This window comes from Trichinella spiralis (assembly GCF_000181795.1).
Source record: "Trichinella spiralis strain ISS 195 chromosome Unknown Scfld5, whole genome shotgun sequence".
NCBI classification, from domain to species: Eukaryota; Metazoa; Nematoda; class Enoplea; order Trichinellida; family Trichinellidae; genus Trichinella; species Trichinella spiralis.
The window spans coordinates 2,466,446-2,489,446 of NW_003526944.1; the positions used below are offsets into that span (position 1 = coordinate 2,466,446).

Below are 23,001 nucleotides of genomic sequence, written 5' to 3' on the forward strand. Positions count from 1 at the left end.
ACGCAGTTTCACTTAGCAAAATAAAATTCCCAAAATATATGTTACGTAATAAATATATAAGTTCAGCTTACCAAGAAATGCTATTACACCAACGTGGTTCACATGTTAGTAGAAAATATCCACAATTCCAATTATCACATCATCAGCATTCGCAGGCATAACATTAACACAAACCATTTCCATTTCCCATTTCTTGTATATGTAAACGATAGTTTTTTCTAAAAAAAAGTTCTGCAATTCATTTATTCACATAATTCTAAACAGACAAAATATTACATAAGCAGTTTTATAATTATGCAGGTCTTCTACAAATTATATGATGAACAATATTATAAATACAAAATAGTATTCATAATAATATTTCCCATTCAGAAAGAAAAATAAAAATCTCGCCCATGAGGTGGAATCGAACCACTTCGGCTATTAACCGACTACAGATTTGAAGTCTGCACTCTGACCATCAGAGTTCACACGGGCAACTGAAATTTGTCAAATTTTCGAATATATATGCAAATGAATTTCGTTCATAAAAAGGAACAAGAATAGCTGTTATAACATGAAAAAAATGAAAAATGCATCGATTGTTATAATAAATAGACACTGAAAAAAATAAATAATCTTGGAATTATGGAAAATGCTAGTTACAACAGAAACATATACTAACGCCAATCTAAACTTCTACAAATATTTTTTGAGAAAACTAATTTACTGTATGCAATGCATTTTTATTATTATTCATTATTAGTTTCTGCTCTACTGGGTAAATACTGATGATGCTGCGTGAAACAATTTTATTTATTACAAAGAATATGTTGAACTTTTGCGGATTAGCAAAAAACCATACCATCAAATATATGAATATGAATTCATCGATAGTAATTTCACTGATATTTGATGTTGAAAACCAATTGGATTGCGAAAATGATAATTCTGTTTTTCTTTATTTTCAAAAAATGATATTTCGTAGTTTACATAAGTACTAATTATCAAATGTTAATACTCATTACACACTGTATTATACTGTATTGTCCATTATCGTATACTTATCATTATTACTTATTATTGAATATGTAGTTACTAATTGATATTATTTGCATTTTCACGTAGAATACGTTTTGTTGAATGATTAATTAATTTTCATTTTCTCTTTTTTAAAATTAACACTTTAATGATGAGTAATAAATTTTCAAGTGGATTTTTTCAATTATCTGACACTGCCGACAACGAGCGGAATTTAATTTTACCTACAGAAATGAGTACTACAAATAACAATTTCGAAGCTCAGTGAAATTTATTAACTCTGTGTAAGACCAAAAATTAAAGCATTCATTAGCAGTAGTAGTAGTAGTATATTTATTGATCCTTTGGCAGTGCATGTTTAATTGGAAATGGATTTTGCTTATACTTTTTCAAAGGGCAAAGTTGAAATAGTTTCCACTACAGTGGTGTTTTAATTTAAACTGAAATTCATTTAAACTTCTTTAGCTAAGTTGTAATTACAACCCTGGCCATCCCCTCTGGAAAATCGTATAATACATTGTGATTGAAGTTCAGCATTTAATGCAGATTTTGATTTCATCAATCGTACGTTTCGAAACAACAATTTTTGGAATACATCACTTATAAAGTATACAGTGATGGAATACATTGCTGCTTAAAGTACATTCTAATGTATACATAAGCACAAAACGGTAAATTTCTCAACATTTCACATTCGACAACGTTTCAACTTCTGGGCCATTTGATTGAAGAAAATAACAATTATAAAATAACCTGCATTTTTTACAGTAAACTACATAAATGAAAGGAATAAACTAAATCATAAATATAAAGTAATGTAACCGGAAGAAAACAAGGCAATGCAGGTTATGTGAATGATTTAAATTTTAAACGACATCACCATCGTACTTAGATCGAAAATGACGCAACGACTTAAAAGAACTTCTTGCCTGGGAAAAATGTGTGTTCAAATTGTGACCAACGTCTTTTTTTATATGAAAGCAAAATTGAAGCAAGTAAACAAGCAGATGAACAAAAGACATCAAGCTGCATCCTAACCAAAGACCAACCTGCCCACCGATGCCGCCAATAACCATTTCCAGAGTTAGTACAGTCTTTTCTTCAATCTAAATGATATTTGAATTTTCATCAAATTTAAAAATACTCCATCATTCCTGTTACATTTGAAAATAATTAATTTTTCTTAGAAATAAGAAGCAAAAAATAGATATATGTATATATAATAAACCTTCTCAATAATAAAATTCGGATATGCCATAATGATTGTAAGTTGGTGCTCTTGCTCTTTTGATTTACACTTCAAGCATTGCGCAGAAGGTTGGTTAAATTTTCTCTTCGGGCTTAATCCCATAAATGTGACAGTGCGATCAAAGCGAGTTTCATAGCACAACGGTTGGCAATCTTTCTGACAATCGTTGATCAACTGCTCAATGGTCACGTTCCTTGTCGAAAGCAAGCGTTCATTGCATTTGAAAAGTTGAAGCGGTGTACAAATGTTAGTCATATTTTTGAAATTGGTTTCGGAAAAATGAGCATCCAAACAACCACATTCGGCCAATGTTTGCTTGTTGTTGCACAAGAAATAACAGCTCGCTGAAGAGGAGACCGAATCCGACGTCAAACAGCCGCCTTTCCTGCTTTCCAGGCGTTCGTAGACAACGACCGACAAGCCAAGCTGCAGAACTCCATTCATGGATGAAGCCAACGTATGCAAATTAGAATGCCAGGACGGATGGCCAATTTCGAAGGCGAATGCTTCTACAAAACCAGAATGGTATCTCATGCCATTGTACAAATGTTCCTTGGGTGGAATGGTCACTTTGAATATTAAGCCGCCATCCATTCCAGGTACGTTCTGCGCGAATCGGCGAAGACTTATACAAGTTCCCGTATAGGGATGCGCGATTATCCTGGATTGTTGACAAATGTGAGGCTGGTTCGAAATCGTACCCAAATCTTCACAAGTGAAACTCACTTGACGCAATATCTGGTCAAATGTAAAGTTTCTGAATTTCAAAAAATTCACCAACTCCATCTCAGTTGAATTATGCATATTTTTCAAGCAACGTAGACGCCACTTTGCAGGCAAAAAGTTACAAATGATAAAATCTGACAACTCTTCGGAAATGTTCATCATTTTCAATTTAGTCACGTTTGGTCCACCCAAATGGCAGATGGCCAAGTTGGGCAGCAACATGCTGTTGTTCCACTCGGTCGTGAATGATGTCGCTATTGGATTTTCCATATAACTGGCAATCGTTTTCACCGAAAAATATACTGACGTGAACGCGGCCGAGATGAACAATAATGTCCAGAGGGTCCTTTCGCATGGCTCTTTGGAATAATGTATATTGCGCAAACCTTCGAATGAGGTCGTTTCCAAAAATTGAATCCACGAAAACTTTAGCACTTTCTTCTTAGCGCTATTTCGTCGCATTCTTGACGTTAAAATCAAACCAGAAATATGTATTTAAAAATCTTGCTTCATCAGTGAATAACAGATGAACAATTTATTTATCAGAACAACGACCACAGATTGTAAATTTCTCTCCCAAGATAAAAATACCAACCAATCTGAGTATCAGCTAGATTAAATGTTTTTTTCGTGCTCGCTGCTCTTATCAAAGGTTTAGATTGTATTAATTAATTCTTCCACTGACTTTGAGAACTATACTTGTCAAGATTAATTTTCCAGTGATCATATAAATTCACATTTCAATTAAACTTGAGTAACAACATGAATAACGGTGGTTGCTATATCTGCTGTTTATTAATTTCTCTCTTCAACATGAATTATCATGAACTGGAAAAATAAGCAGATAACAGCAGATAGCCCACAGTTCAGTTGATAAATTTAACAATGAAAAGTAGATTTCCTTTTAAAATATGATTTTAAGCTAAATATGCTATTACTAGAATTTGCAAAAACATTTGCAAATCTTCTTGGATGAACACGTCAATTACAGAAAGTATCACACTAAGAGAAGTTGACGAGCATAGCGAGAGTTGACGACTTTGCAAAAGTCAGCACAAAAACACTTTGCGTGGGTATTTCTATTTAACAAGTTATTGCATGGTATGAAGAGCATGAAAAATTAACAACTTCATATAATCAATATTACATTAACTGTACAACAGTATTGAAATAATAATCAAAGCTTTCGTTATTCACACACAAGTAAACGTGTGTGCAATTCAAGCACATGGTATGTAAAAATCAATAATTAATAAAAATGAAAATGAACTAGAAAACTCAACGCAGAACAAAAATGGGCGAGGGAAAGAGAATTAGTTTAAAAAATGACTATAAAACAAAACATAAATTAGAAGTTAATTTATTAACTTTTAACATTAATTAGCCAAAGAAAACTTGAAAAAGCTCGGTGACTAAAATTGTACATGTACATATTTGGAAAAATTAGGTATCCATGATATGGAATAATGTGTCAGTAAATATTGCAAATACTTAGTGCAGACAAGCGAAACGCGTTTCTATGTAGGAATGTTAAATACCACAGAAAGAACGGTATCCTACAACCGACAATTGCAATAACTAACAATAGAACGCAAAAAAATTGAATGTGAATCTAACTATTAAGTTAAAAACAGCAACCACACTATGAAACACACATAAAAAGTAAAAAACCAAAATGATGAAACACAGAAAAAGCAGATAAACTGCAGAGAATGAAAATAGATATTGCAACACAAAAAAGTAACAGCCAAGCATATGCACAAGTTAGATGATAAAATGGCAGAACTCAGTAGAAAAATCATCTAGGAAATAATACATAAAGTCATAATTTTAAACTGGATAATAATTTATTCCACCCTAACTTGAGCTTTATTCACTCCAACTGTTGTCAAAACTTATTTCAGAATACGAAAATGGAAACTTTATCTCTAATAATGGGAAGTTTTTCAATTTATACCTGTAAATCAACTTCACTGTAAGCATTTACAAAATCTAAATTATTATCAACAGAATCTCATATTATTTCAAGAATTACACGCAACGCAGCTTCACTCAGCAAAATAAAATTCCAAAATATATGTTACGTAATAAATATATAAGTTCAGCTTACCAAGAAATGCTATTACACCAACGTGGTTCACATGATTAGCAGAAAATATCCACAATTCCAATTATCACATCATCAGCATTCGCGGGCATAACATTAACACAAACCATTTCCATTTCCCATTTCTTGTATATGTAAACGATAGTTTTTCTAAAAAAAGTTCTGCAATTCATTTATTCACATAATTCTAAACAGACAAAATATCGCATAAGCAGTTTTATGATCATGCAGGTCTTCTACAAATTATATGATGAACAATATTATAAATACAAAATACTACTCATAATAATATTTTCCATTCAGAAAAGAAAATAAAAATCTCGCCCATGAGGTGGAATCGAACCACTTCGGCTATTAACCGACTACAGATTTGAAGTCTGCACTCTGACCATCAGAGTTCACACGGGCAACTGAAATTTGTCAAATTTTCGAATATATATGCAAATGAATTTCGTTCATAAAAAGGAACAAGAATAGCTGTTATAACATGAAAAAAATGAAAAATGCATCGATTGTTATAATAAATAGACACTGAAAAAAATAAATAATCTTGGAATTATGGAAAATGCTAGTTACAACAGAAACATATACTAACGCCAATCTAAACTTCTACAAATATTTTTGAGAAAACTAATTTACTGTATGCAATGCATTTTTATTATTATTCATTATTAGTTTCTGCTCTGCTGGGTAAATACTGATGATGCTGCGTGAAACAATTTTATAACAATCATGAACAACAAATATGTTCAACTTTTGCTAATTAGCAAAAAAGCTTACCATCGAATATATGAATATGAATTCATCGATAGTAATTTCATTGATATTTGATGTTGAAAACCAACTGGATTGCCAAAATGATAATTCATTTATGTTTATATATATTTCAGATTATTTCATCGTTTACATAACTACTACTTATCAAATGTTAATACTCATTACACACTGTATTATACTGTATTGTCAATTATCGTATACTTATCATTATTACTTATTATTGAATATGTGGTTACTAATTGATATTATTTGCATTTTCACGTAGAATACGTTTTTTTGAATGGTTAATTTTTATTTTATCTTTATTTTAAATGCTAGCATTTCATTTTATTATCCGCAATTATCTCTTCTACTATGAGTACGTCTTTTCTTTACCCCAAGTGACAATTAATGTCATTCCCGTTACAATGTAATGAAATAATTCATGTAGTTAATACATATTTCATTTTGATATGTATTACCCTTTTCATAAAAACAGTGGACATTACCAACAATATTTTGCTGAAAAATGCGTACTGACTTTCAATGTGCTTTTAAGAAATTTTAAAGTGCAATGTCGACGCTATTGTGGAGGCATAATGTTAAAAACGACAAAATTTGACAGCTCTTTCGAAATGTTCATCATTTTCAATTTGGTCACGTTTGGTCCACCTAGATGGGCGATGGCCAAGTTTGGCAGCAATATGCTGCTATTCCATTCTGTCGTGAATGAAGTCGCTGTTGGATTTTCCATATTTAGTTTTCATCGAAGAATACATCTTCGTGATCGTGGGGGGCCATTTGAATAATGTATATTTCCCAAAAACTGTCAACTGAAGTCGTTTTCAAAAGTTGAATCTCCCAATATTTCAATACTTTTTTGGTTAATACCGTTTCGTTTCATTTTTTTAAGATGTTTATCGTAAAACTAATCAAGAAAATGAATTTAAAATCCGTCATTGAACAACAGATGAACAATTTATTTATCAGCACATAAATGATGCAATAGGGCAGGTCGCCCCAAGAGGAAAATACTAACTGCTGCTCTGCATGTCAATTACATTGAATATTTTAGGCACGCTGCCCTTATTAAATGTTCAACTTGCATTAATTCTTCGATTTACTTTGTGAACCATATTTGTCAACACTACTTTTCGAATCTTACTGTAACGCGATGTGAAAACAAATAAGTTCCCATTTCAATTTCGCCTGTGTAACAAAACGAAACAGTACCTACTGCATTCATTGTTTATTAATATTTGCTTTTTATGAACATCAATATGAATTATGAAAAGAAGTCACGTGGAAGAAACCGCAGAATGCTTTTAAGCTTATTGAATGTTTGATTATGGAGAATATATTTCCAAATTAGTATATGAATTTAAACTAAACATAGTATTTTGAGAATTTATTGAAATCATTTCATTTATGCTTATTGATCTTGTGGAAGATGAAGCTCGTATACAGCTCATAATTGGTGAAAATGTCGAGAATTTTATCAGCACAAATACATAATTACCATTTACACCGCAGACATTTCAGTGGAATTAGCCGTTCTTATTTCATTTTAGCTTTACTCATAAATGAATTTGGAATTTTTTGTTAATTTAAAATGCGTCCTTTATGTGTGATAAAGCCAATCAAAGCTGCAATGCACGGATTTCACTAAAGCACCCAGAATGGATTGCAGTCTTGAAAATGGCTATTTGAATTAATTATGGCATTGGTATATTTCATTATACTCATCGTTGGTGTAATAGATGAGCTTTTTCTTTGACTGGATGATTTTTTTTCAGTCAGAAACATAACAGCAAAATAAATTGACAATCATGTTGAATGACATGAAACTGAATTTTATCATTCATAATAAGCACAGCAACGGCAAACATATTGAAAATTTTATTAAAGTGATAAAAAATAAGTAGAAAAGAAGCTGTATCATGAATAAATAGCTGACTGAAATAATAATATGAAAGAAAGCATAAATAAATTATTCTTTTTTGATTACTACAAGCATTCAACTTACTTTTCTTAATGTGAATTAAAAAAGCTATAATTTATTTTCATCGTGCACTTTAATTAGGCTACGAAAAAGTGTACCAGGTTAATTTGAAACTTTTAACATAGTTACAACAGTGCGACCAGACGTATATGTCAGTAACCTTCAAAAAAGGTTTGAATGCACAACAAAGAATGTAAATAATTCAGAATTATTTATCATCAAAAAAGTTCTTTCATCATAATTTAATAAGATAGACATTGTTAATTTACAACTGCAAAAATGATTCGAAGTTTTGTATTTTATCAAAAGAGAAAATTTTGTAACCACAAAAAAAAATATATATATATTAATCGTAAAGGAGAAGTCTTTTTCAAATGAAAGCAAAATATTTAATCAGACATGCAACGCGGCATTCAGGCGATAATATCAGGTCAACGAAAATACCAAATCGAATCTGTTGTTTGCATTTCCGTATTCTTATTTTGCATATGATGCACAATAATAAGATATTGCAAAATATAATTTTATGAAATAACAACAACAACAGTAATAATTATAACATATATAGTAGTGTGATTTTGTAAAGTTGTCCAAAATATGACGCATGTTTAAAATTTTTCTTTAAACAAATGTTGTTTAAACTTGATCATCATTAATTAAATAAGTACTGTAAATGTTTAAGCAGTCAGTTTGTTAGTTGTCAGTTGCCTAATGTGGTAGGTGAGCAGTTGTTTGAAGATGAATTACAAAGATGAAATAGAAGGTCTTAAAAGATGGCTTCTTGGTGATGACCGTGTGAAAGTATTATATACATTTTGTTATATCCTTTTGTTAATTTAATAAAAATATTCCATTTTAGAAAATGCGAGCTTTAAGAAAACTGGAAACACTGCCAATTACGCTGGAAATTCTTCAGGTAAGGTTATGCTTGTATTTTTGTTGGAAATACATTTTTATGTTTCCTCTTTTTATCATAAAATGGAATGTATATTGTCATTTTAGCAAACTGGCATTGGTATAGCTTTGAATAGCTTAAGAAATGAAAAAGAATATTCTGAACGGGTGAAAACTTTGGTCTTCAAGTGGAAAGAGATCGCCTACAGTACTGCCAGGAAGAAGGGAATCGAAATTGATTTTTGTGAAACTACTGCCAACAAGTATTCCGTGAATCCTCGCGATGCTACCGTTGCAGAATCTGCTGTCAAAATCACTTCGAATTTGGCATCATCGAAAGTAAGCACAAAGCCTGAAACGTCGGCTAAATGTGAAATGAAGCGATCAGCTAACATTAGAAGCACTGAAGATGCTTTGACTAGTGAAAAAGAGTCTGCTTCTGTATTCAAAGTGCCGAAAGTATCGAAGAGGATAAAGCTGACCACAGGATCGGACAGTTTTGCAGACGCACTGGGCAGTGTTGATCATTTGCCAAAAAATTACAAGCGATCCCATAAAAGGAAGCTTGGAGAAAAGTCGAAACAAATTCCAAATGGTGATAGTCTGCCGGATGTGGAAATTTTGAAATCACTTCAGACAAGCTTAAATGAACCGGGACCCAGTAATCAATCGAATGTATTTATTATACTTTGTTAACTTGATTTGATTTGATTTAATTTAATTTTTTTTTGAATTTTAGATGTATTTTGTAAAAGCTGATTCTAAGCCACCACCGTACAATAAGACAAAGACGAATGATTCTGCAATTAAGAAGAGTTGTACAATGAAAGGTACACAATGCAGGTTGTTGTTTTTTGTTTTGAGGTTCATAATACAATATCTTTGCGCATGAAATGACGCGATTTCCGTTTTCACGTCACTCATGTGCTAATAAGATGTTATTTATTTTACTGTGGTAGTCTTCATTGACGTCACGTTGAACTCTGAAATTCTTTCTTTATCACTACTGGATGATTCAATATGAAATCAAATAGTAATTTCACTATATCTCCGAGGAAATATGATAAAAAATTTTTGTTTATTCAACAATATTTGTCAAAATTGTTGGTGCAATAATATTTGTACAGTGATTTTTTTGCAGGTGATTATGATTATTTGGACCAGCAGCTTGTGAAAAGGGGTCACTCTAGAACGCAAGTTTACTCTGGCCGTCGGTCGCATACTGTGCAATCGATTCAAAAACTCTTCGACATGTGCATCCGAGTTTTGAGTGACAATATTGATCGTAAGTGTATTGTTGTTTGTTGAAAAATTTGAGGAATTATTCAATTTTATATTACTAATCCATAATAATAATAATAATTTATTTGTTTAGAATTGGAATTCACCGGTGGTGTACCGTATTCAATTTTGAGGCCAGTTCTGACTCGTGCTTCACCGCAGCAGTTGGTCAAAATTGAACATTACAATCCTGTACGTTATTGGTATTTTTTTTCTCTCCCCAACCTTCCCTCCCTCCACCTTTCCCCGTTTGTTTATATTTCGACGTGAAAATTTGATTTCAATATCATTTTAGTATTTGTCCATTGATTTGCAAGAACTGTGGAAAGAACACTGTAAGAAAGAATTCAATTGTCTCGCTTGTGATTTGCTCAGAAAGGAAACGTACCGTCAGATGTATGAGGTAAAAAATTTAAATTTATCTACTTGTTGGAATCTTTATTTGATTTATGAAATCTATTCCAGAGAATGGTGATGCAAAGGGAACAAAAGTTTCTAGAAGTGACTCGTTCGATCAGTGAAAGCATGAACAGTGCGAACGGTACGGTGAAAATAATTAGCATTGGAATAATTTTATTTTATCTTTTGATAATGATTTTATTCAACTATATTTCTATAGTCCGGGTAGCGAAATTATCCGAAGTGAAAACTCCCAGAGATGTTCTGCGACGGCAAGCGAAATACGGTACTGGCCTGCTGACATTGCCTAGTTGTGAGGATATTATCGAATCCCGTCGTTACGGTTTGGCTGGTGGTGGATCTTCTTCCAGAATGAAATCTGTACGTTCGGCTGGCATCATCGTCTCGTCGCTCAGAGACCAAAGTTCCAAGCTTTCAAAGCCGCCGTTGTTGGTCAAATCGTTGGAAATGCTCAAAAATTGTCGCAGAAGTGGCCGCAGATATTGACCGATCGATCGATCCACTTTTTCCACGTTATCATTATACATTTTTAATAATTTTTTTTGTATTAATTTTCATTTTTTTTCTTTTGACATCAACGCTATCACATCCGTGTCCGTCCGTCTGTGGGACATGTGCTGCAAGAAACAAAATCACATTTTTTTTTCTTGTTTGTTAGTTTTTTTTCATGTTGACTTTTTTTGTACTGACTAGTTATAACTTTTGTTGTTTTTTGTTAAATTTATTTATTTAATTTTGAAATAAATTTGAATTGGCATTGATATTTCATGTTGTTTTGTTTCTAGACGAAAATTCACGTTCTTCAACAACCAACCGTACTGTGATAAACAATCAACTGATTATCATATCATCTCTGCTACAGTTGATAATCTACAGTATAATTGTATAATTTTCTGTTTTCACTCGGCCAATTTTGCAACATTTCACTATATGTCTATTCAAAATAAAAAAAGAAATTGAAAAAAAAATTTCCAATTTTTCAAATTGAATCCGATTAATTTGTTTCGGTTGTTCTTGGACCATATATGCGAACCGTTGAACCGATCTGTTCAACGTCGTCGTCGTCGTCGTCGTCGGGTTCATCTCCATCGCTGTCGTCTTGGTCGTCGGAATTTCTTCGTTCATCAGTCGCGTGTTGGCCGTGCTCTTCTTCCCGACGCTTTTCCTCTTGGGATTGCCATTCAGCTCGAGCTTGTTCGTATTCTTCGATCCTTGAAATGGAAAAATGAATATGAATATGAATAGTATGGAAATTTGTTTACCATTCGCTTTTCCACTTGGGTTTCAGCAGAACACTGCGCGGCGTACCGAAGCCGGTCATGCCGCTTTGATTGGCCAATTTGTTCGTGCCGAACTGCAAGCGCAGTATGCCGTCGCATTTTCTGGCCATCTCTTCGGGCATCTCCTTGCCTCCGGTGGATTTGAAAATCACATCCCGCTGCTTGGAAAAGCCGCCGCTGCCGGTCTGGGTGGCGAATTTGTTCGTACCGGCGAACCAGGGAATCTCAGCGGTACTACGACGCAGTTGTTCTTCGGTAAAATTCAACCCTTCGGGTTCGATGGTGGTCTTGAAATTTATGCAAATCAATCAACACACAGTTAGGCGCGCGCAATTGTCTCGAGAATTCTACTCACTTGTCTGTAGGCTCCCACGGCCGGCGGGTCGGTCATGCCGGATTGGCTGGCGAAAACGTTCGTGCCAGACTGGAACGGGATGTACTGTTCACAGCGACGGTCTTTGGCCAGCCGACCACGGACCAACGTGCACTGGTTCCTCCTGCCTCCGATGACCACTTGACCGCTGCTCTGGGTGGCGAATTTGTTGCTGCCGGCTTGCATGGGTATGATGGTGTCGGACTGGTGGCGCCGGTCGTCGCTTTGACCGTTCGTCAGCAGCCAGTCTTGCTTGTCTTGGACTCGGCAGACGTTGGGTCTGCAGGCGAGGAACGGAGACGAGCCCTTCTGCGAGGCGAACTGGTTGGTTCCGCACTGGGCTCGGGTGATGCCTTGGCCCTTGCGGTCCGGTTCGACGAAGCCGCGGTCTTCGGACCTGTATATGTTCGCCCTCGGACTGCCGAAAGCGCTCATCCCTTTCTGCGAGGCGAATTTGTTGGTGCCGGTCTGCAACGACAGTACCGACTGGCCGGCGTTGAGCTGTTCAAAAGTCCACTTGCTCGATTTGGACGGTTTGTCATTCTGAACAATAAAAATAAAATATTAATAAAGTAAACAAAAAAGAAGTGGACAATTTTATTTTATTTATTTATCGATTAAAACAAGTATCAAATTTTGAATTGTTTTCTTTTTTTTCATAGTCTACTGTAAGAAAGAACGCGGAAGTTGACAATTTTCTTTCCAGTCGATCAAATTTTGCACCAGTTTTTCCCAAAGATATTCGTTGAAAAAGTGTGATCTGTGGGACAGTTTTTGCTGGTCATCGTTTTTCATTAAATTCCAACAGACGAATTAATTTCTCCACCTGTTGACGTGTTGACCAAATTTCGGTGCGAAAATAACGACGCCTCTGGTCGTGCGTCAAATCGGCCCCACCCCCTTCAACCCCCCCCCACCCCAATCCTCCCCACATACCCATACCAGCTAACAAAATGGAAAATGCAAATTTTCTCAAGCTTGTTGTTTTCCCATTGGAAAACTATTTTCCACTGACAACGTGGTCAACGAGAACAACAAGTTCAGCTTCTTCTCCAAAGCGACCTGCTTGCTTGGGAGGTTTGGGAATTGAAAAGCGCATAGTTGTGCCTGCTATTGTTCCACTTGTTGTTTGCCTGATGCTATTTAAAATTCATTTCTCCAATACGACTACCCGACGATGTTCCTTTCAAAATTCACAACCGGTCAATCGACTGACTGATCTACGCCGAAAATACGTTCCACTTTTTTAATTCACAACCAACCATCAATGTCATCATCGACGCAAAATTAAATGGTCAATTTGATCGATATTTATATTTTATTTAATCGTTTCATCGAAATTGAAATGTGATGATAAATTATAAAATAGAATAACACAATAATTATAGTAAAATGAAAAGAAACAGAAAAAAAACAAATTTACATTTCACATACCTCATCCCTCATGGCAGTGATTGTATGGACTGGATCAGTAGTTGAATATGATTCGATATATATATATTGCCGTTGTATACGGATGATTATATTTGTTTTTAATTAAAAAAATATTTTTTGTGAAAAAAATCTATTTCGCTTGAAATCGTTTGACAGATGCGTCCGCTTGTTGAACGAGCACAATTCGCAAATGTGATGGGATTCAGAACTGGTGAGGGAAGTTGGCAGTGGGAAAACCAGTTCCAGATGAGTAGAAGCATACAGCGCAAATCCAGTGTTCGCTGTTGTCGAAGGAGAACAGCAGAAACGACTTGCAACGGGTCTTGCAGAAAAGACAAGACAAACCCGAGAGTGACAAACGGTTGCTTGACAGACAAGTAAATCGCGAAAATGTGCTGTAAAACCGACCATATCTGGCCGGCAAATGAATCAATCACACTGCCAGCCGTATAGCTTGGCTGGCCGTGGCATTTTTGTGTCATGGAAATTTTAATAGTACCACTTTGGTTCTTTTTTTCACATCTCAAAATGGTTCAAATGCAAAATTTATTTTGTAAAATTTAAATTTTCCATAATTTACGGAAAAAATTTAATTTTCTCACGCTCAATCAATTCCCAACATTCTCCTGTGCTAATGTGATTTGTAATTTAACTTGTTCAGCCGTTCGATAAACTTATTCCATTCTCTGTGAAACAACATTGATAAATAATTTTCGTTTCTATTTAATGAAGTCAATTTTAAAATTTAACTGTTACTTATGAACGGTACATTTTACAGAAGAAAAAATTCCCAAATACAATTAAAACTTAATTTCACCACAGTATTCAAATTATACTGTAATTTGTACGTTGTCAATTCATTCGGAAAAAAAACCTTGACATACAAAAATTTGAAATTTTATAAAATATTAGTTTCTTGAAGTAGAAACGGTTAATTTAAATTATCACTTTTCGCCAACTTCGATGTTTTCAAAACGATTGTTTCAACATGAATTCTAAGGATATCAGTGTTCACTGAATATTGTTGTTTCATTCAACAATTTATAATAAAGCAGAACGCTTTGAAATTGAATTGATTTGTATTAAATTGAAAAATAAAACCTTTTACTCATTTGTTGCATACTGAACGCAATAATTGAAACGGGTGAAAATGAAATCATCGAAATTACAGTATTACGACAATGAAACACGTGGGCGGAAAATGTACCAATTTTTTTGTTCAATTTTAAACTATATTTTTTATATAATAAGTACAAATAATTTTTTTAATTACTGCCAAGATTTATTTTTTATGATATTTCAAAATTCAGAACACATTGTGGAATAATTCCACTTAATGATAGTAAAGTTTTAATATTACTGTAATGCTCAAGAAGATCCGTTTGGTGTCGGTGCTGGACGGATTGTTCCGTTAGCGCATTCCCACAGACGTGAATACTGCTGAAAAGCCCTTCGTACAGCAATAGAATGTCTACCGACGCCGAAAAACCCGAACTTGGGCGCATTCCGAAGTTTGCTTGTACGCTAATAAACTGATCTTTCGCTTTGTTGAAATTTTATTTTTCAGTAAGAGATGATAGAAGCATTACAGTTTATGCTGGTGTTTCAAACCCGGTTCAGGTTTTCAATTTTGAATGGTACTTTTTATTAGTAAAAGAAATTTTTTTAACGTTGAATTTCACAAATTTCAATTCAGCCGTGCCTGTACCGGTGGAGCAACGTTGACATTCAGCAATGATGGGAAATACTTTGCTTTCTGTGATGAAAAGTGATTTTTATATGTTTTAATTTTATTCAATCAAACTACGAATATCTTTGTTTTAGAATTTTCGTCTACAAATGTTCAAAGTGGAGACTGCATGCTGCTTTTGACGAAAATGAAGCGACGAATTTGTTCTTTTCGCCGAAGAATTCAGTTTTATGTACTTTCAAGCCTTATTCAACCGCTGTTGGTGTTACATCTGTGGAAAGTAACCTGAAATTGTGGTCCATGTTTACTGGAGAATTGTTGTGCGAATGGGTGCAAAAGAATATCGTTAGCTGGTATTTATTTTGTTTGTTAGCTTTCTTGTTTCGTAGATGTGCTTGCATTTTACTGACAAATTTATAATAAACAATTGTCGGGATTAAACTGTAGCTATTTGACAGTTTAATTTAAAAGGTGTTTATTTTAGGCGACCAATGTGGACAGCCGACGAGTCAATAGTTTTGCGTCTTGTGGGATCGGAATTGTGGTTTATTGCACCTGAGAACCTGAGTTAAACTTGTACAAGCGTTTTTTTTCGTGAAAAAAATTAATAATTTATTTCAGATCGATATGTGCAGAAGTTAACTTTGCCCAAGTTGACCAGTTTCAGTTTATCTCCTGGCTCAGCTCCATTTCACGTGGCCGTCTACACGGCATCGTCGAGTGTATGTTGATGAAATTTTTTGTAATATTTTCCATTCTTGCTCAGTGCTTGCTAATTTGCAGGAGAAGATGGCATCGGCTCGATTGTACAGATTTAGCTTGAAGGCGCCAATTGATATTGTTGCGTGCAAAAATTTTCAAGCCGATCGGGTCGACTTTCATTGGAACAAGAATGGTATTCAGATTTTTTTTTTCTATTTTGTTGTTACCTTTGAGTTTGTTTTGAAAAAGTTTCAATTCAGTATATTAATTTTTCTTTTTATAAATCATGAACAAAGTTTTTTTGCTTATATTTCTTTTTTTTTGATTTTATATTTCCGCAAGAATTGTGTTCAATTTAAAAATTTAAATATTTATGAATAGTTATGGTTCACGTTGTTTTTTTTTCTTTAGGAACCGCAGTTCTGGTTATGGCAATATTGGATGTAGATCCACAGAACAAATCTTATTACGGCTGTGAAAATTTGCACCTCATGACAACGTACGGCGAAGCGTGCAACGTGCCGCTGGATCGAGAAGGACCCATCCACAGTGTTGATTGGCATCCTGGTTCAAAGCTGTTTTGCGTTGTCTACGGGTGTATGCGGAGTTTGTAGTCGATTTGAAATTGTTGTTGAAAATTTTTATTTCCAACAGATATCCCATCCAAAGCAGCATTGTTTGATTTGAAGGCGAATCGTGTTTTCGATTTTGGTTGTGAACCGCGCAACGAAGTGCACTTCAATCGATTTGGAAATTATATCCTTTCATTGGAATAATTTTTGTTCTATTATAATTAAGTTTATTATTTGTGAAATTTCATTTCCTTAACGTTAGATTTTTGTTGTTTTACTGATGTTCCTTTGCGGTTTTGGAAGCATCAGTGGTAACATCGAATGTTGGTCGATGAAAGATAGAAAAAAAATTTCCGAATTTGTCGCCGAAGATACGACATTTTTTGAAATTTCTCCCGACGGCATTCACTTCATCACCGCTACCACGTCTCCACGTCTGCGCGTTAGCAACGGGTAATTAATTAATTAATTATATGTGTTTGTGTTGATTGTTTATTTGTTAATTATTAAATTTTCAAGTTTGAAAATTTGGCACTGTTCGGGAAAGGTGATTCACGAGATCAACTGCATCGATGAAACTCTTCTTTGGCAAGTAATTTGGAGTTCTGAAGGGAAGGACAAATTTCCAAAACCAGTGATCGATTTGTCCAGCTTCCAAGGCGCCAAAGCGGGTAATTGTTGTTGTGTAAATTTTTGATTAATTGCAATTTTATGATAATTTTGTAAGTCCAACAAAGCGCTTACGTTCCACCACATCTGCGCGGCACGATCAAAGCCGAACCGGCCAAATCGTCACTCGGTGAAGTGGATTCTCGATTCAACGGAGACGAATCGGGTAAATTTTGAAATTTTTTTTCTCTCTTTTTGAAGCAGCATAACAGCAGCTTTTTTTCAGCTTCGAAAAAGAGGAAAAACGTTGGTTTTAGAAAGGTAAAAATGATAATTATAAAAAATTATTTTTTTTGTTTATCAATGAAAATTTGTTAGGACCATCACGGTAATTTGGGAAAACTTTTGAACACTGACAACACGAAAGCGACAGACAGAGGTGAAAGAATGAAAAAAATTCGTTCTTTGCAAACAGTAGGATAGTTTTCTTTTTGATATGCAAAATTTCGTTCAGTAATTAACTCGAATCTCATTTCGAATGTTCAGAAATTGAGGCAGATTAAAATTTTGAAAGACAAACAAAGTCAAGGTTGCAAATTGGAATTGAATCAGGTATTGTTTGATTTTTTTTGTCTGTTTTGATAATGGCTGCTGATTTGTTGTTTTTTTTTCTGAATTTCAGATTGAAAAAATTAACAGAGAAGAAGAAATCCAAGCTCAACTTGAACAACTCACGATCACTGGTGAAGATCATGGCTGATGGAATATGTGGAAAATAAATTATTATTCTTTTTTTTTAATTTAAATATATTTTCATTTTATTTTGACAAACAAACAAGAAGAGTAATATATAATTTATTATTATTATTATTATTATTATTATTGTCATCCGAAGAAGAATGTTGAGTTGATTGGACATCTTAAAAAGAAAAAAGAAACATCTTTGAACTCCACAATTTTGCGTGTCTTTTCTTTTTCTCATTTGTTTATTTGTTTACATGTTGATAGGTGGAGCCACCCGTTTGAAAGTAAAAGAGCATTTGAGGAAAAATTTCAATTTTTGTCTTTTTCATTTTCTGCGGAAAAATTTTTCTTCCATTTTATATACAGGAGAAAGAGAACGACCGAGACAGAAAAACCGGTTTTCTTCGCAATTGTGATCAACCGACCGAAAACTGAGCCGAACTGTTCACAGTTGGTCGATTCACTTTTTCTTTTCCACCAAATTTAACCAACTAACTTGAGGATCATATTTTGAATTTTTTTTTGAAAATTATTCATTTCCATCTAGCCAACCGGAAGTCCATACGCTTTTGATGATGAGTATTTGTCGGACAAATTTGCATACTGCAGAAAAAAAATTGATCAACTCGTGTCCAAATTGGTTACTGTAAAAAGTTTGATGCGTGGCGCATCCCGCTTTGTTGCGGTTGATCTTTTATCGTAACTACGATGATTTTGAGGGTAAGTTGGTCGAGTGAATTTTTTACGAATGTGAAATGTGATTTCTTTTTTTCATTAAAATTTTTCCATTTTTAATTAACGACAATAAATCACAGTGTTGTAGTATCGGTTAATTTCGAACAAAACTTGCCACATAATTCAACAATAATTTCAATTGATTAGCCCATAGCAAATAATAATAATAATAATAATAGAATCAAAACAGAATAACAGAAATCAATAAAATAGGCAAGTTTTTGGAAAGTTTCAAAGTTTGACAAAGTGAGAATGGCCATTTTTGTCGGTGTTGTAGTGGTGATGTTCTGCTTCGCCGGTGCAAAAGTTGGTTGGAGATTTGTGATTTTCCCGAGAAAAGCGTCCAGCTTGCCAAGCCACTAGAACCAAAAGCATCGTGACGAACAAAACGGGCGTGGCGACGATCGCCGTGAACTGCCACCACTGCATACAGATTTGGTTCGAAACGGATTCGCTTTTCACTGACGGTAGTACGGTTGAGGTTGAAGCTGAAAAAGAAATATGCAAATTTTTGTCGTAGAATTGTCGAGAAAGAAAAAAAAATTGTTTGCAACGCAACCAACCTTTGCCGTCGTCGACGACAATGTAGCGGCTCAGTTGGATGTGCCTCAAGTCGTCGCTTTGCAAATGATCCTGCTGCTGTTCTTCTTCGTCGGTTTCTTCTTCATCATTCACTAGGGCATTTCTCTTTCGTCGTCGTCCAGTAGAGAAACACTGCGCATAAAAAATGAACAATGGCCAAGTGGAGGAAAATTTTAAAAAATAACTGAAAAATATTCCAAAATTTACATTTCTCTTCGGCTTGCATTCGACTTGATTGCCGACGCATGCCAACAGCGAACAGTGGATGTAGAGATTTCTGCCGTGATTGGTGAAGTGGAAAGCTTGGAAATTTAGCTGGTAGCTGGTGCCGTTTTCGTTTCGTTCCATCGGCGGCACGATCGCTTTTACCACTGGATTTCGTTTGTTGAAACATCTGAAATTTTTTTTGTTCTATTTAGAAAAAACGACAAAAAAGAATCTCGACTTTACCCATTTTTTACGAATATCAAATTGTAACTGTCGTTCAGAGCTTTCACGTCCGACACGTCGAATGCGGAAAAATAGCACATTTGTGGCAATATTTGTTTGACTGAAAAAAAAATTGATCGACAAGTTATCTTCAAGTATTACTGTAAATTATGTATATTTTTCGGTTCGGTTCAAATTCATTTTACATGTTCTAGTTTCGTTGACGGCGATGACCAGTTTCACTTCGTCGCCAAGTTTGACGTTGCTGTTACGCAGCGGTTGGCCATTTTCGTCGTAAAAATCCAACATTACAGTATTTTTGGCGTCGGCTTCGCCTTTCACGTCCACGTCCTCGTTCACCGTACCACCGTAACGCAGTTTTTCCCTGCAACATCCCGTCTGGTAAGTTTTCAATTTTATTTTTACAACACTCCCCCCCCCTCAACTTACTGGCTAATTTCCCCTTTGAATGTTGTCAACGACGCGTCCACTTTGGTCTTGTAAAGGCAAATCAACGAATCGCCGATTGTATAATTGACTTTGTCTATCAGCAATAGGATTGTCTTGGCCGACGCAACCCAGGCCGGAGTCTGTAGTAATGACGATGATGATAATGTGGAAAATTTTTTTCATTTTTATCCCATTTATCATTGTCAACTTACAATATCGAATCGAGGCTCCACACCGCACAAGTATCGATCATCGTAGGGAATTAGGAACCGATAGCCGGGGCCGACGTCTTCTCTGTTTACACTGTTGCACTGCGGATGGCCTTCGACTTCCAATCGCCAATTGCCTTTTATCGGATTCGGCAGGCTACTTTTCAACTGAACTTCCATTCCATTTGCCAAACAAGTGACCGATTCCACTTTAATGAATTTAAATTTTAAAAATAAAATCAACTGAGAAAATGTTAAAATTACCGAAATTTTTCGAGTCCGATTCTACAGTATCCTCCGCATGACTTGACTGAAACGATGACGTGTCAAAATTGAAAACAAAAGTCGGGAAATGTTTTTCTTTTTCTCTCTTTTCAACTTACCACTTGAGCTGTCGTTTCGAATTTTCTCACTGTTGAATTGATCTCGAGCACATTCTAAAGGTTGAAGCAATTTTTAGCAAAGGAATATTTTAATAATCAGTTTGTTGTTGTTGTTGTTTCAAAATTATCATACGTACATCAGTTTCTTGTGCAGTCGCATTGACAGTGATATAAGTGGACATGCTGGGTGATTCGGTTGATTTTTGAGGCTGCAAAATGGATACGGAAATGCTTTTTTGTTTCGCATGCACAAAATTTGCATTGAAAATGAAGAAAAGGAACAAAAAATTGTGACTTTTCAAAACTTGATGTCTACCTCAACAGTGGTATTTGCATTTGTTGGACTGTCATCAATTGCAGTGGGTTCGGTGCTGTGATCGACAGTTGTTGTATCGTCAGTGTTGGATTCCTGACAATTTTGCTCATTCAAATTTTCATTCATTTTTAACAACTGCTTATTCAAGTGCAAACAAAGCATGCATTAATTATTACAACAATCTACCTCAACGTTCGCTGTAGTCGTTTCGGTCGTGTCAGAAACGTGCGTCTGGGCAATTGGAAAATTTGAATATCATTACATACAGTGAGTGAGTGAATACATACATTTGCATACCTGCTGTTGTGTTGTGATTGCTTGTTCAGTGCTGTTGTCTGTGGTTGCAAAATTCAAGCTTACCGTTGAAAGCAGAACGACGATAAAGCAGACCAAACGACTGGGATGCATTTTGTCGATTCAAACTGGCTGACAAGCGATGACGACTACAATCCCGACTTGTCTGAAATGATAAGAAAAAACTGAACACTTTTTTTTCTCTCACACCAAAATGCACAACGACCGACGACTACTATTATCACTACTACACGATGGGATACAAGTCAAAAAGAATAGATGATACAAGATGAAAAGAACAAAAAAACCGATGATAATCAACTAGTAAGTTGACCACCTAGGGATGATGAATGAAAATACGACTAGACAATTGTGAGGAAAAAAACAAGTGACCCTAGAAGTCGCCAGAGCGTGAGAGATGGAACAATGCAACGACAGGCTGAAACATGCGGTGGAGATTGAAAGCCGACCGATTGGACACACTGAGAATGTCATAATTGGACCAGGTATAGGGCCGGCAAATTAGCGGTCATTGACGGTCTGCGTAGACAATGGACGGGCCGGTCATTTGGCGGACAGAGCCGATGCAATACAATTTCAGCCGACCCGAACCTGGATCCGTCTGCTTGGGACTTGAATGGATTTGATGAGCAGCTGCGCAGCGTCCACACGGCCAGGATGTGGAACCACAAATTCGTATACGACTGGCCAATGCGCAATTGCTTTATGGCACCTTCCAGCGGCATCTACAAAAGCACCATTCCAGGTCGGCCGGACGACGCCGCTCTTAATCTCTCCCTCTTAATTGCTAAAGTCAACATGCACTTGTAGTGTATGAGAAGAAGTGTTGTTGAATTACTTGGAAATGGCAATGGATATGAGCCAGGCGAGAAGATGTGGCTGATTTTGAACGAGCTGAACGTTTTACAATAATTATTTATTTTTGTTGAAACAATGAGAAATGATTGTCAAGAAAAGATTTAAAAATCCGATTTGGAGCAGGTGTTGAAAGATTTATTATTCGAGGATAATGGTTATGATAATTTGAATGAAAGGAAACAGATTCGTGCAAATTTAGAAGAGAAGGTAAATTACGAATATGAACGAATGGACACAACACAAAAAGAATAACCTGGATGTAGTAGTATAATATATGCATAGATGGAGAGACAGAGAGAGAGCGAGAGAGAGAGAGAGAATGATTTATAGCCGCCGCACATAGTACGCCTGCTTTAACGAATAGGCGAAATCGGCGTTCACATTTCGGTCGCCAATGAGCTAAAGCGTTATGCAAATACTGCAGAGCGAACGGCATTATCGACTAATTAGTGCCGTGCCATCCATTGGAGCAGCTGACTCATTTGTTGCATCAGTGACTCATTCCGGAACTAGGGATAAAATTTAAATACAATCATGCTGAATGAAAGCGATGACAAAGTGAAAAAAAGAATGCATCCGCATTCTTTGATTCATACATTGACATTTTCTGTTCTTACTGCACATATTTACTATTCGGCTATGGAAAAACGGGGGGAAAAGATAAATACGTATTGAGAAGCTTCAATGGCTAATAGGGTTTTTTGCTTATGCATGTGTTTGATTTTTTTTCTTCTTTTCAACAGAACAAGTGAAAACACAAAATTCTATTGTTACACTGTCACTATCACAGACGGAAACATCACAACAACTTTATAATACTGGGAAGAGTGTTTTTTTGATTTTTTAAACAACTCCATTTACTATT

At 35.2% G+C, this 23,001-nt stretch overlaps 6 protein-coding genes and 2 non-coding genes across 8 annotated transcripts; 4 read left to right on the top strand and 4 right to left on the bottom strand.

Moving 5' to 3' along the window:
- Window positions 1-390: 390 nt before the first annotated feature.
- On the bottom strand, window positions 391-477 carry Tsp_04215. Its single transcript has one exon. It is a non-coding gene; the product is annotated as a tRNA-Sec (tRNA).
- Window positions 478-1,708: 1,231 nt separating this feature from the next.
- On the bottom strand, window positions 1,709-3,457 carry Tsp_04216 (amiloride-sensitive sodium channel family protein). Its single transcript, XM_003374983.1, has 3 exons — window positions 2,249-3,457; window positions 2,070-2,126; window positions 1,709-1,792 (listed from the first exon to the last, which is right to left on the bottom strand). The coding sequence occupies exons 1-3, from the start codon at window positions 3,455-3,457 to the stop codon at window positions 1,709-1,711; spliced, it is 1,350 nt and encodes a 449-aa protein (XP_003375031.1).
- A 1,451-nt stretch (window positions 3,458-4,908) lies between these two features.
- Window positions 4,909-5,140, top strand: Tsp_04217 (hypothetical protein). Its single transcript, XM_003374984.1, has 2 exons — window positions 4,909-4,970; window positions 5,101-5,140. Exons 1-2 carry the CDS (start codon window positions 4,909-4,911, stop codon window positions 5,138-5,140), a joined length of 102 nt encoding a protein of 33 aa, XP_003375032.1.
- Window positions 5,141-5,423: 283 nt separating this feature from the next.
- Tsp_04218 lies at window positions 5,424-5,510 on the bottom strand. The gene has a single exon. It is a non-coding gene; the product is annotated as a tRNA-Sec (tRNA).
- A 983-nt stretch (window positions 5,511-6,493) lies between these two features.
- Window positions 6,494-7,373, top strand: Tsp_04219 (putative phosphomethylpyrimidine kinase/hydroxymethylpyrimidine kinase). The gene is made up of 2 exons (XM_003374985.1): window positions 6,494-6,647; window positions 7,264-7,373. The coding sequence occupies exons 1-2, from the start codon at window positions 6,494-6,496 to the stop codon at window positions 7,371-7,373; spliced, it is 264 nt and encodes an 87-aa protein (XP_003375033.1).
- A 1,349-nt stretch (window positions 7,374-8,722) lies between these two features.
- Tsp_04220 (RNA polymerase II transcription factor SIII subunit A family protein) lies at window positions 8,723-16,548 on the top strand. The gene is made up of 13 exons (XM_003374986.1): window positions 8,723-8,776; window positions 8,863-9,429; window positions 9,494-9,584; window positions 9,896-10,039; window positions 10,130-10,227; window positions 10,331-10,438; window positions 10,501-10,815; window positions 11,744-12,053; window positions 12,101-12,641; window positions 15,367-15,585; window positions 15,900-15,954; window positions 16,016-16,127; window positions 16,346-16,548. The coding sequence occupies exons 1-13, from the start codon at window positions 8,723-8,725 to the stop codon at window positions 16,546-16,548; spliced, it is 2,817 nt and encodes a 938-aa protein (XP_003375034.1).
- A 238-nt stretch (window positions 16,549-16,786) lies between these two features.
- Tsp_04221 (putative eukaryotic translation initiation factor 2A) lies at window positions 16,787-17,875 on the top strand. The gene is made up of 7 exons (XM_003374987.1): window positions 16,787-16,959; window positions 17,026-17,177; window positions 17,234-17,341; window positions 17,402-17,436; window positions 17,494-17,554; window positions 17,630-17,727; window positions 17,798-17,875. The coding sequence occupies exons 1-7, from the start codon at window positions 16,787-16,789 to the stop codon at window positions 17,873-17,875; spliced, it is 705 nt and encodes a 234-aa protein (XP_003375035.1).
- Window positions 17,876-18,825: 950 nt separating this feature from the next.
- Tsp_04222 (conserved hypothetical protein) lies at window positions 18,826-22,003 on the bottom strand. The gene is made up of 16 exons (XM_003374988.1): window positions 21,761-22,003; window positions 21,644-21,739; window positions 21,324-21,423; window positions 21,261-21,298; window positions 21,150-21,194; window positions 20,964-21,056; window positions 20,785-20,856; window positions 20,648-20,701; window positions 20,529-20,574; window positions 20,264-20,473; window positions 20,086-20,195; window positions 19,812-20,004; window positions 19,627-19,754; window positions 19,437-19,570; window positions 19,158-19,360; window positions 18,826-19,082 (listed from the first exon to the last, which is right to left on the bottom strand). Exons 1-16 carry the CDS (start codon window positions 22,001-22,003, stop codon window positions 18,826-18,828), a joined length of 2,022 nt encoding a protein of 673 aa, XP_003375036.1.
- Between the last annotated feature and the right edge of the window lie 998 nt (window positions 22,004-23,001).

Coding starts and splice junctions, on each gene's coding strand:
- Tsp_04216 (XM_003374983.1), bottom strand. CDS start 3,457: ATGCGACGAAATAGCGCTAAGAAGAAAGTGCTAAAGTTTTCGTGGATT. Junction 2,127..2,248: donor CGAATTTTATTATTGAGAAG/GTTTATTATATA, acceptor AATATCATTTAG/ATTGAAGAAAAGACTGTACT. Junction 1,793..2,069: donor TTGGCGGCATCGGTGGGCAG/GTTGGTCTTTGG, acceptor TCATTTATGTAG/TTTACTGTAAAAAATGCAGG.
- Tsp_04217 (XM_003374984.1), top strand. CDS start 4,909: ATGGAAACTTTATCTCTAATAATGGGAAGTTTTTCAATTTATACCTGT. Junction 4,971..5,100: donor ACCTGTAAATCAACTTCACT/GTAAGCATTTAC, acceptor ATATAAGTTCAG/CTTACCAAGAAATGCTATTA.
- Tsp_04219 (XM_003374985.1), top strand. CDS start 6,494: ATGTTCATCATTTTCAATTTGGTCACGTTTGGTCCACCTAGATGGGCG. Junction 6,648..7,263: donor AAGAATACATCTTCGTGATC/GTGGGGGGCCAT, acceptor TAGTATTTTGAG/AATTTATTGAAATCATTTCA.
- Tsp_04220 (XM_003374986.1), top strand. CDS start 8,723: ATGCGAGCTTTAAGAAAACTGGAAACACTGCCAATTACGCTGGAAATT. Junction 12,054..12,100: donor TGCAAATCAATCAACACACA/GTTAGGCGCGCG, acceptor ACTTGTCTGTAG/GCTCCCACGGCCGGCGGGTC. Junction 15,955..16,015: donor TCTACACGGCATCGTCGAGT/GTATGTTGATGA, acceptor GCTAATTTGCAG/GAGAAGATGGCATCGGCTCG.
- Tsp_04221 (XM_003374987.1), top strand. CDS start 16,787: ATGTTCCTTTGCGGTTTTGGAAGCATCAGTGGTAACATCGAATGTTGG. Junction 17,437..17,493: donor AAAACGTTGGTTTTAGAAAG/GTAAAAATGATA, acceptor AAAATTTGTTAG/GACCATCACGGTAATTTGGG. Junction 17,728..17,797: donor GCAAATTGGAATTGAATCAG/GTATTGTTTGAT, acceptor TCTGAATTTCAG/ATTGAAAAAATTAACAGAGA.
- Tsp_04222 (XM_003374988.1), bottom strand. CDS start 22,003: ATGCCGCTGGAAGGTGCCATAAAGCAATTGCGCATTGGCCAGTCGTAT. Junction 20,857..20,963: donor ATGCAAATACCACTGTTGAG/GTAGACATCAAG, acceptor TCCATTTTGCAG/CCTCAAAAATCAACCGAATC. Junction 19,755..19,811: donor CGTCAACGAAACTAGAACAT/GTAAAATGAATT, acceptor TAATACTTGAAG/ATAACTTGTCGATCAATTTT.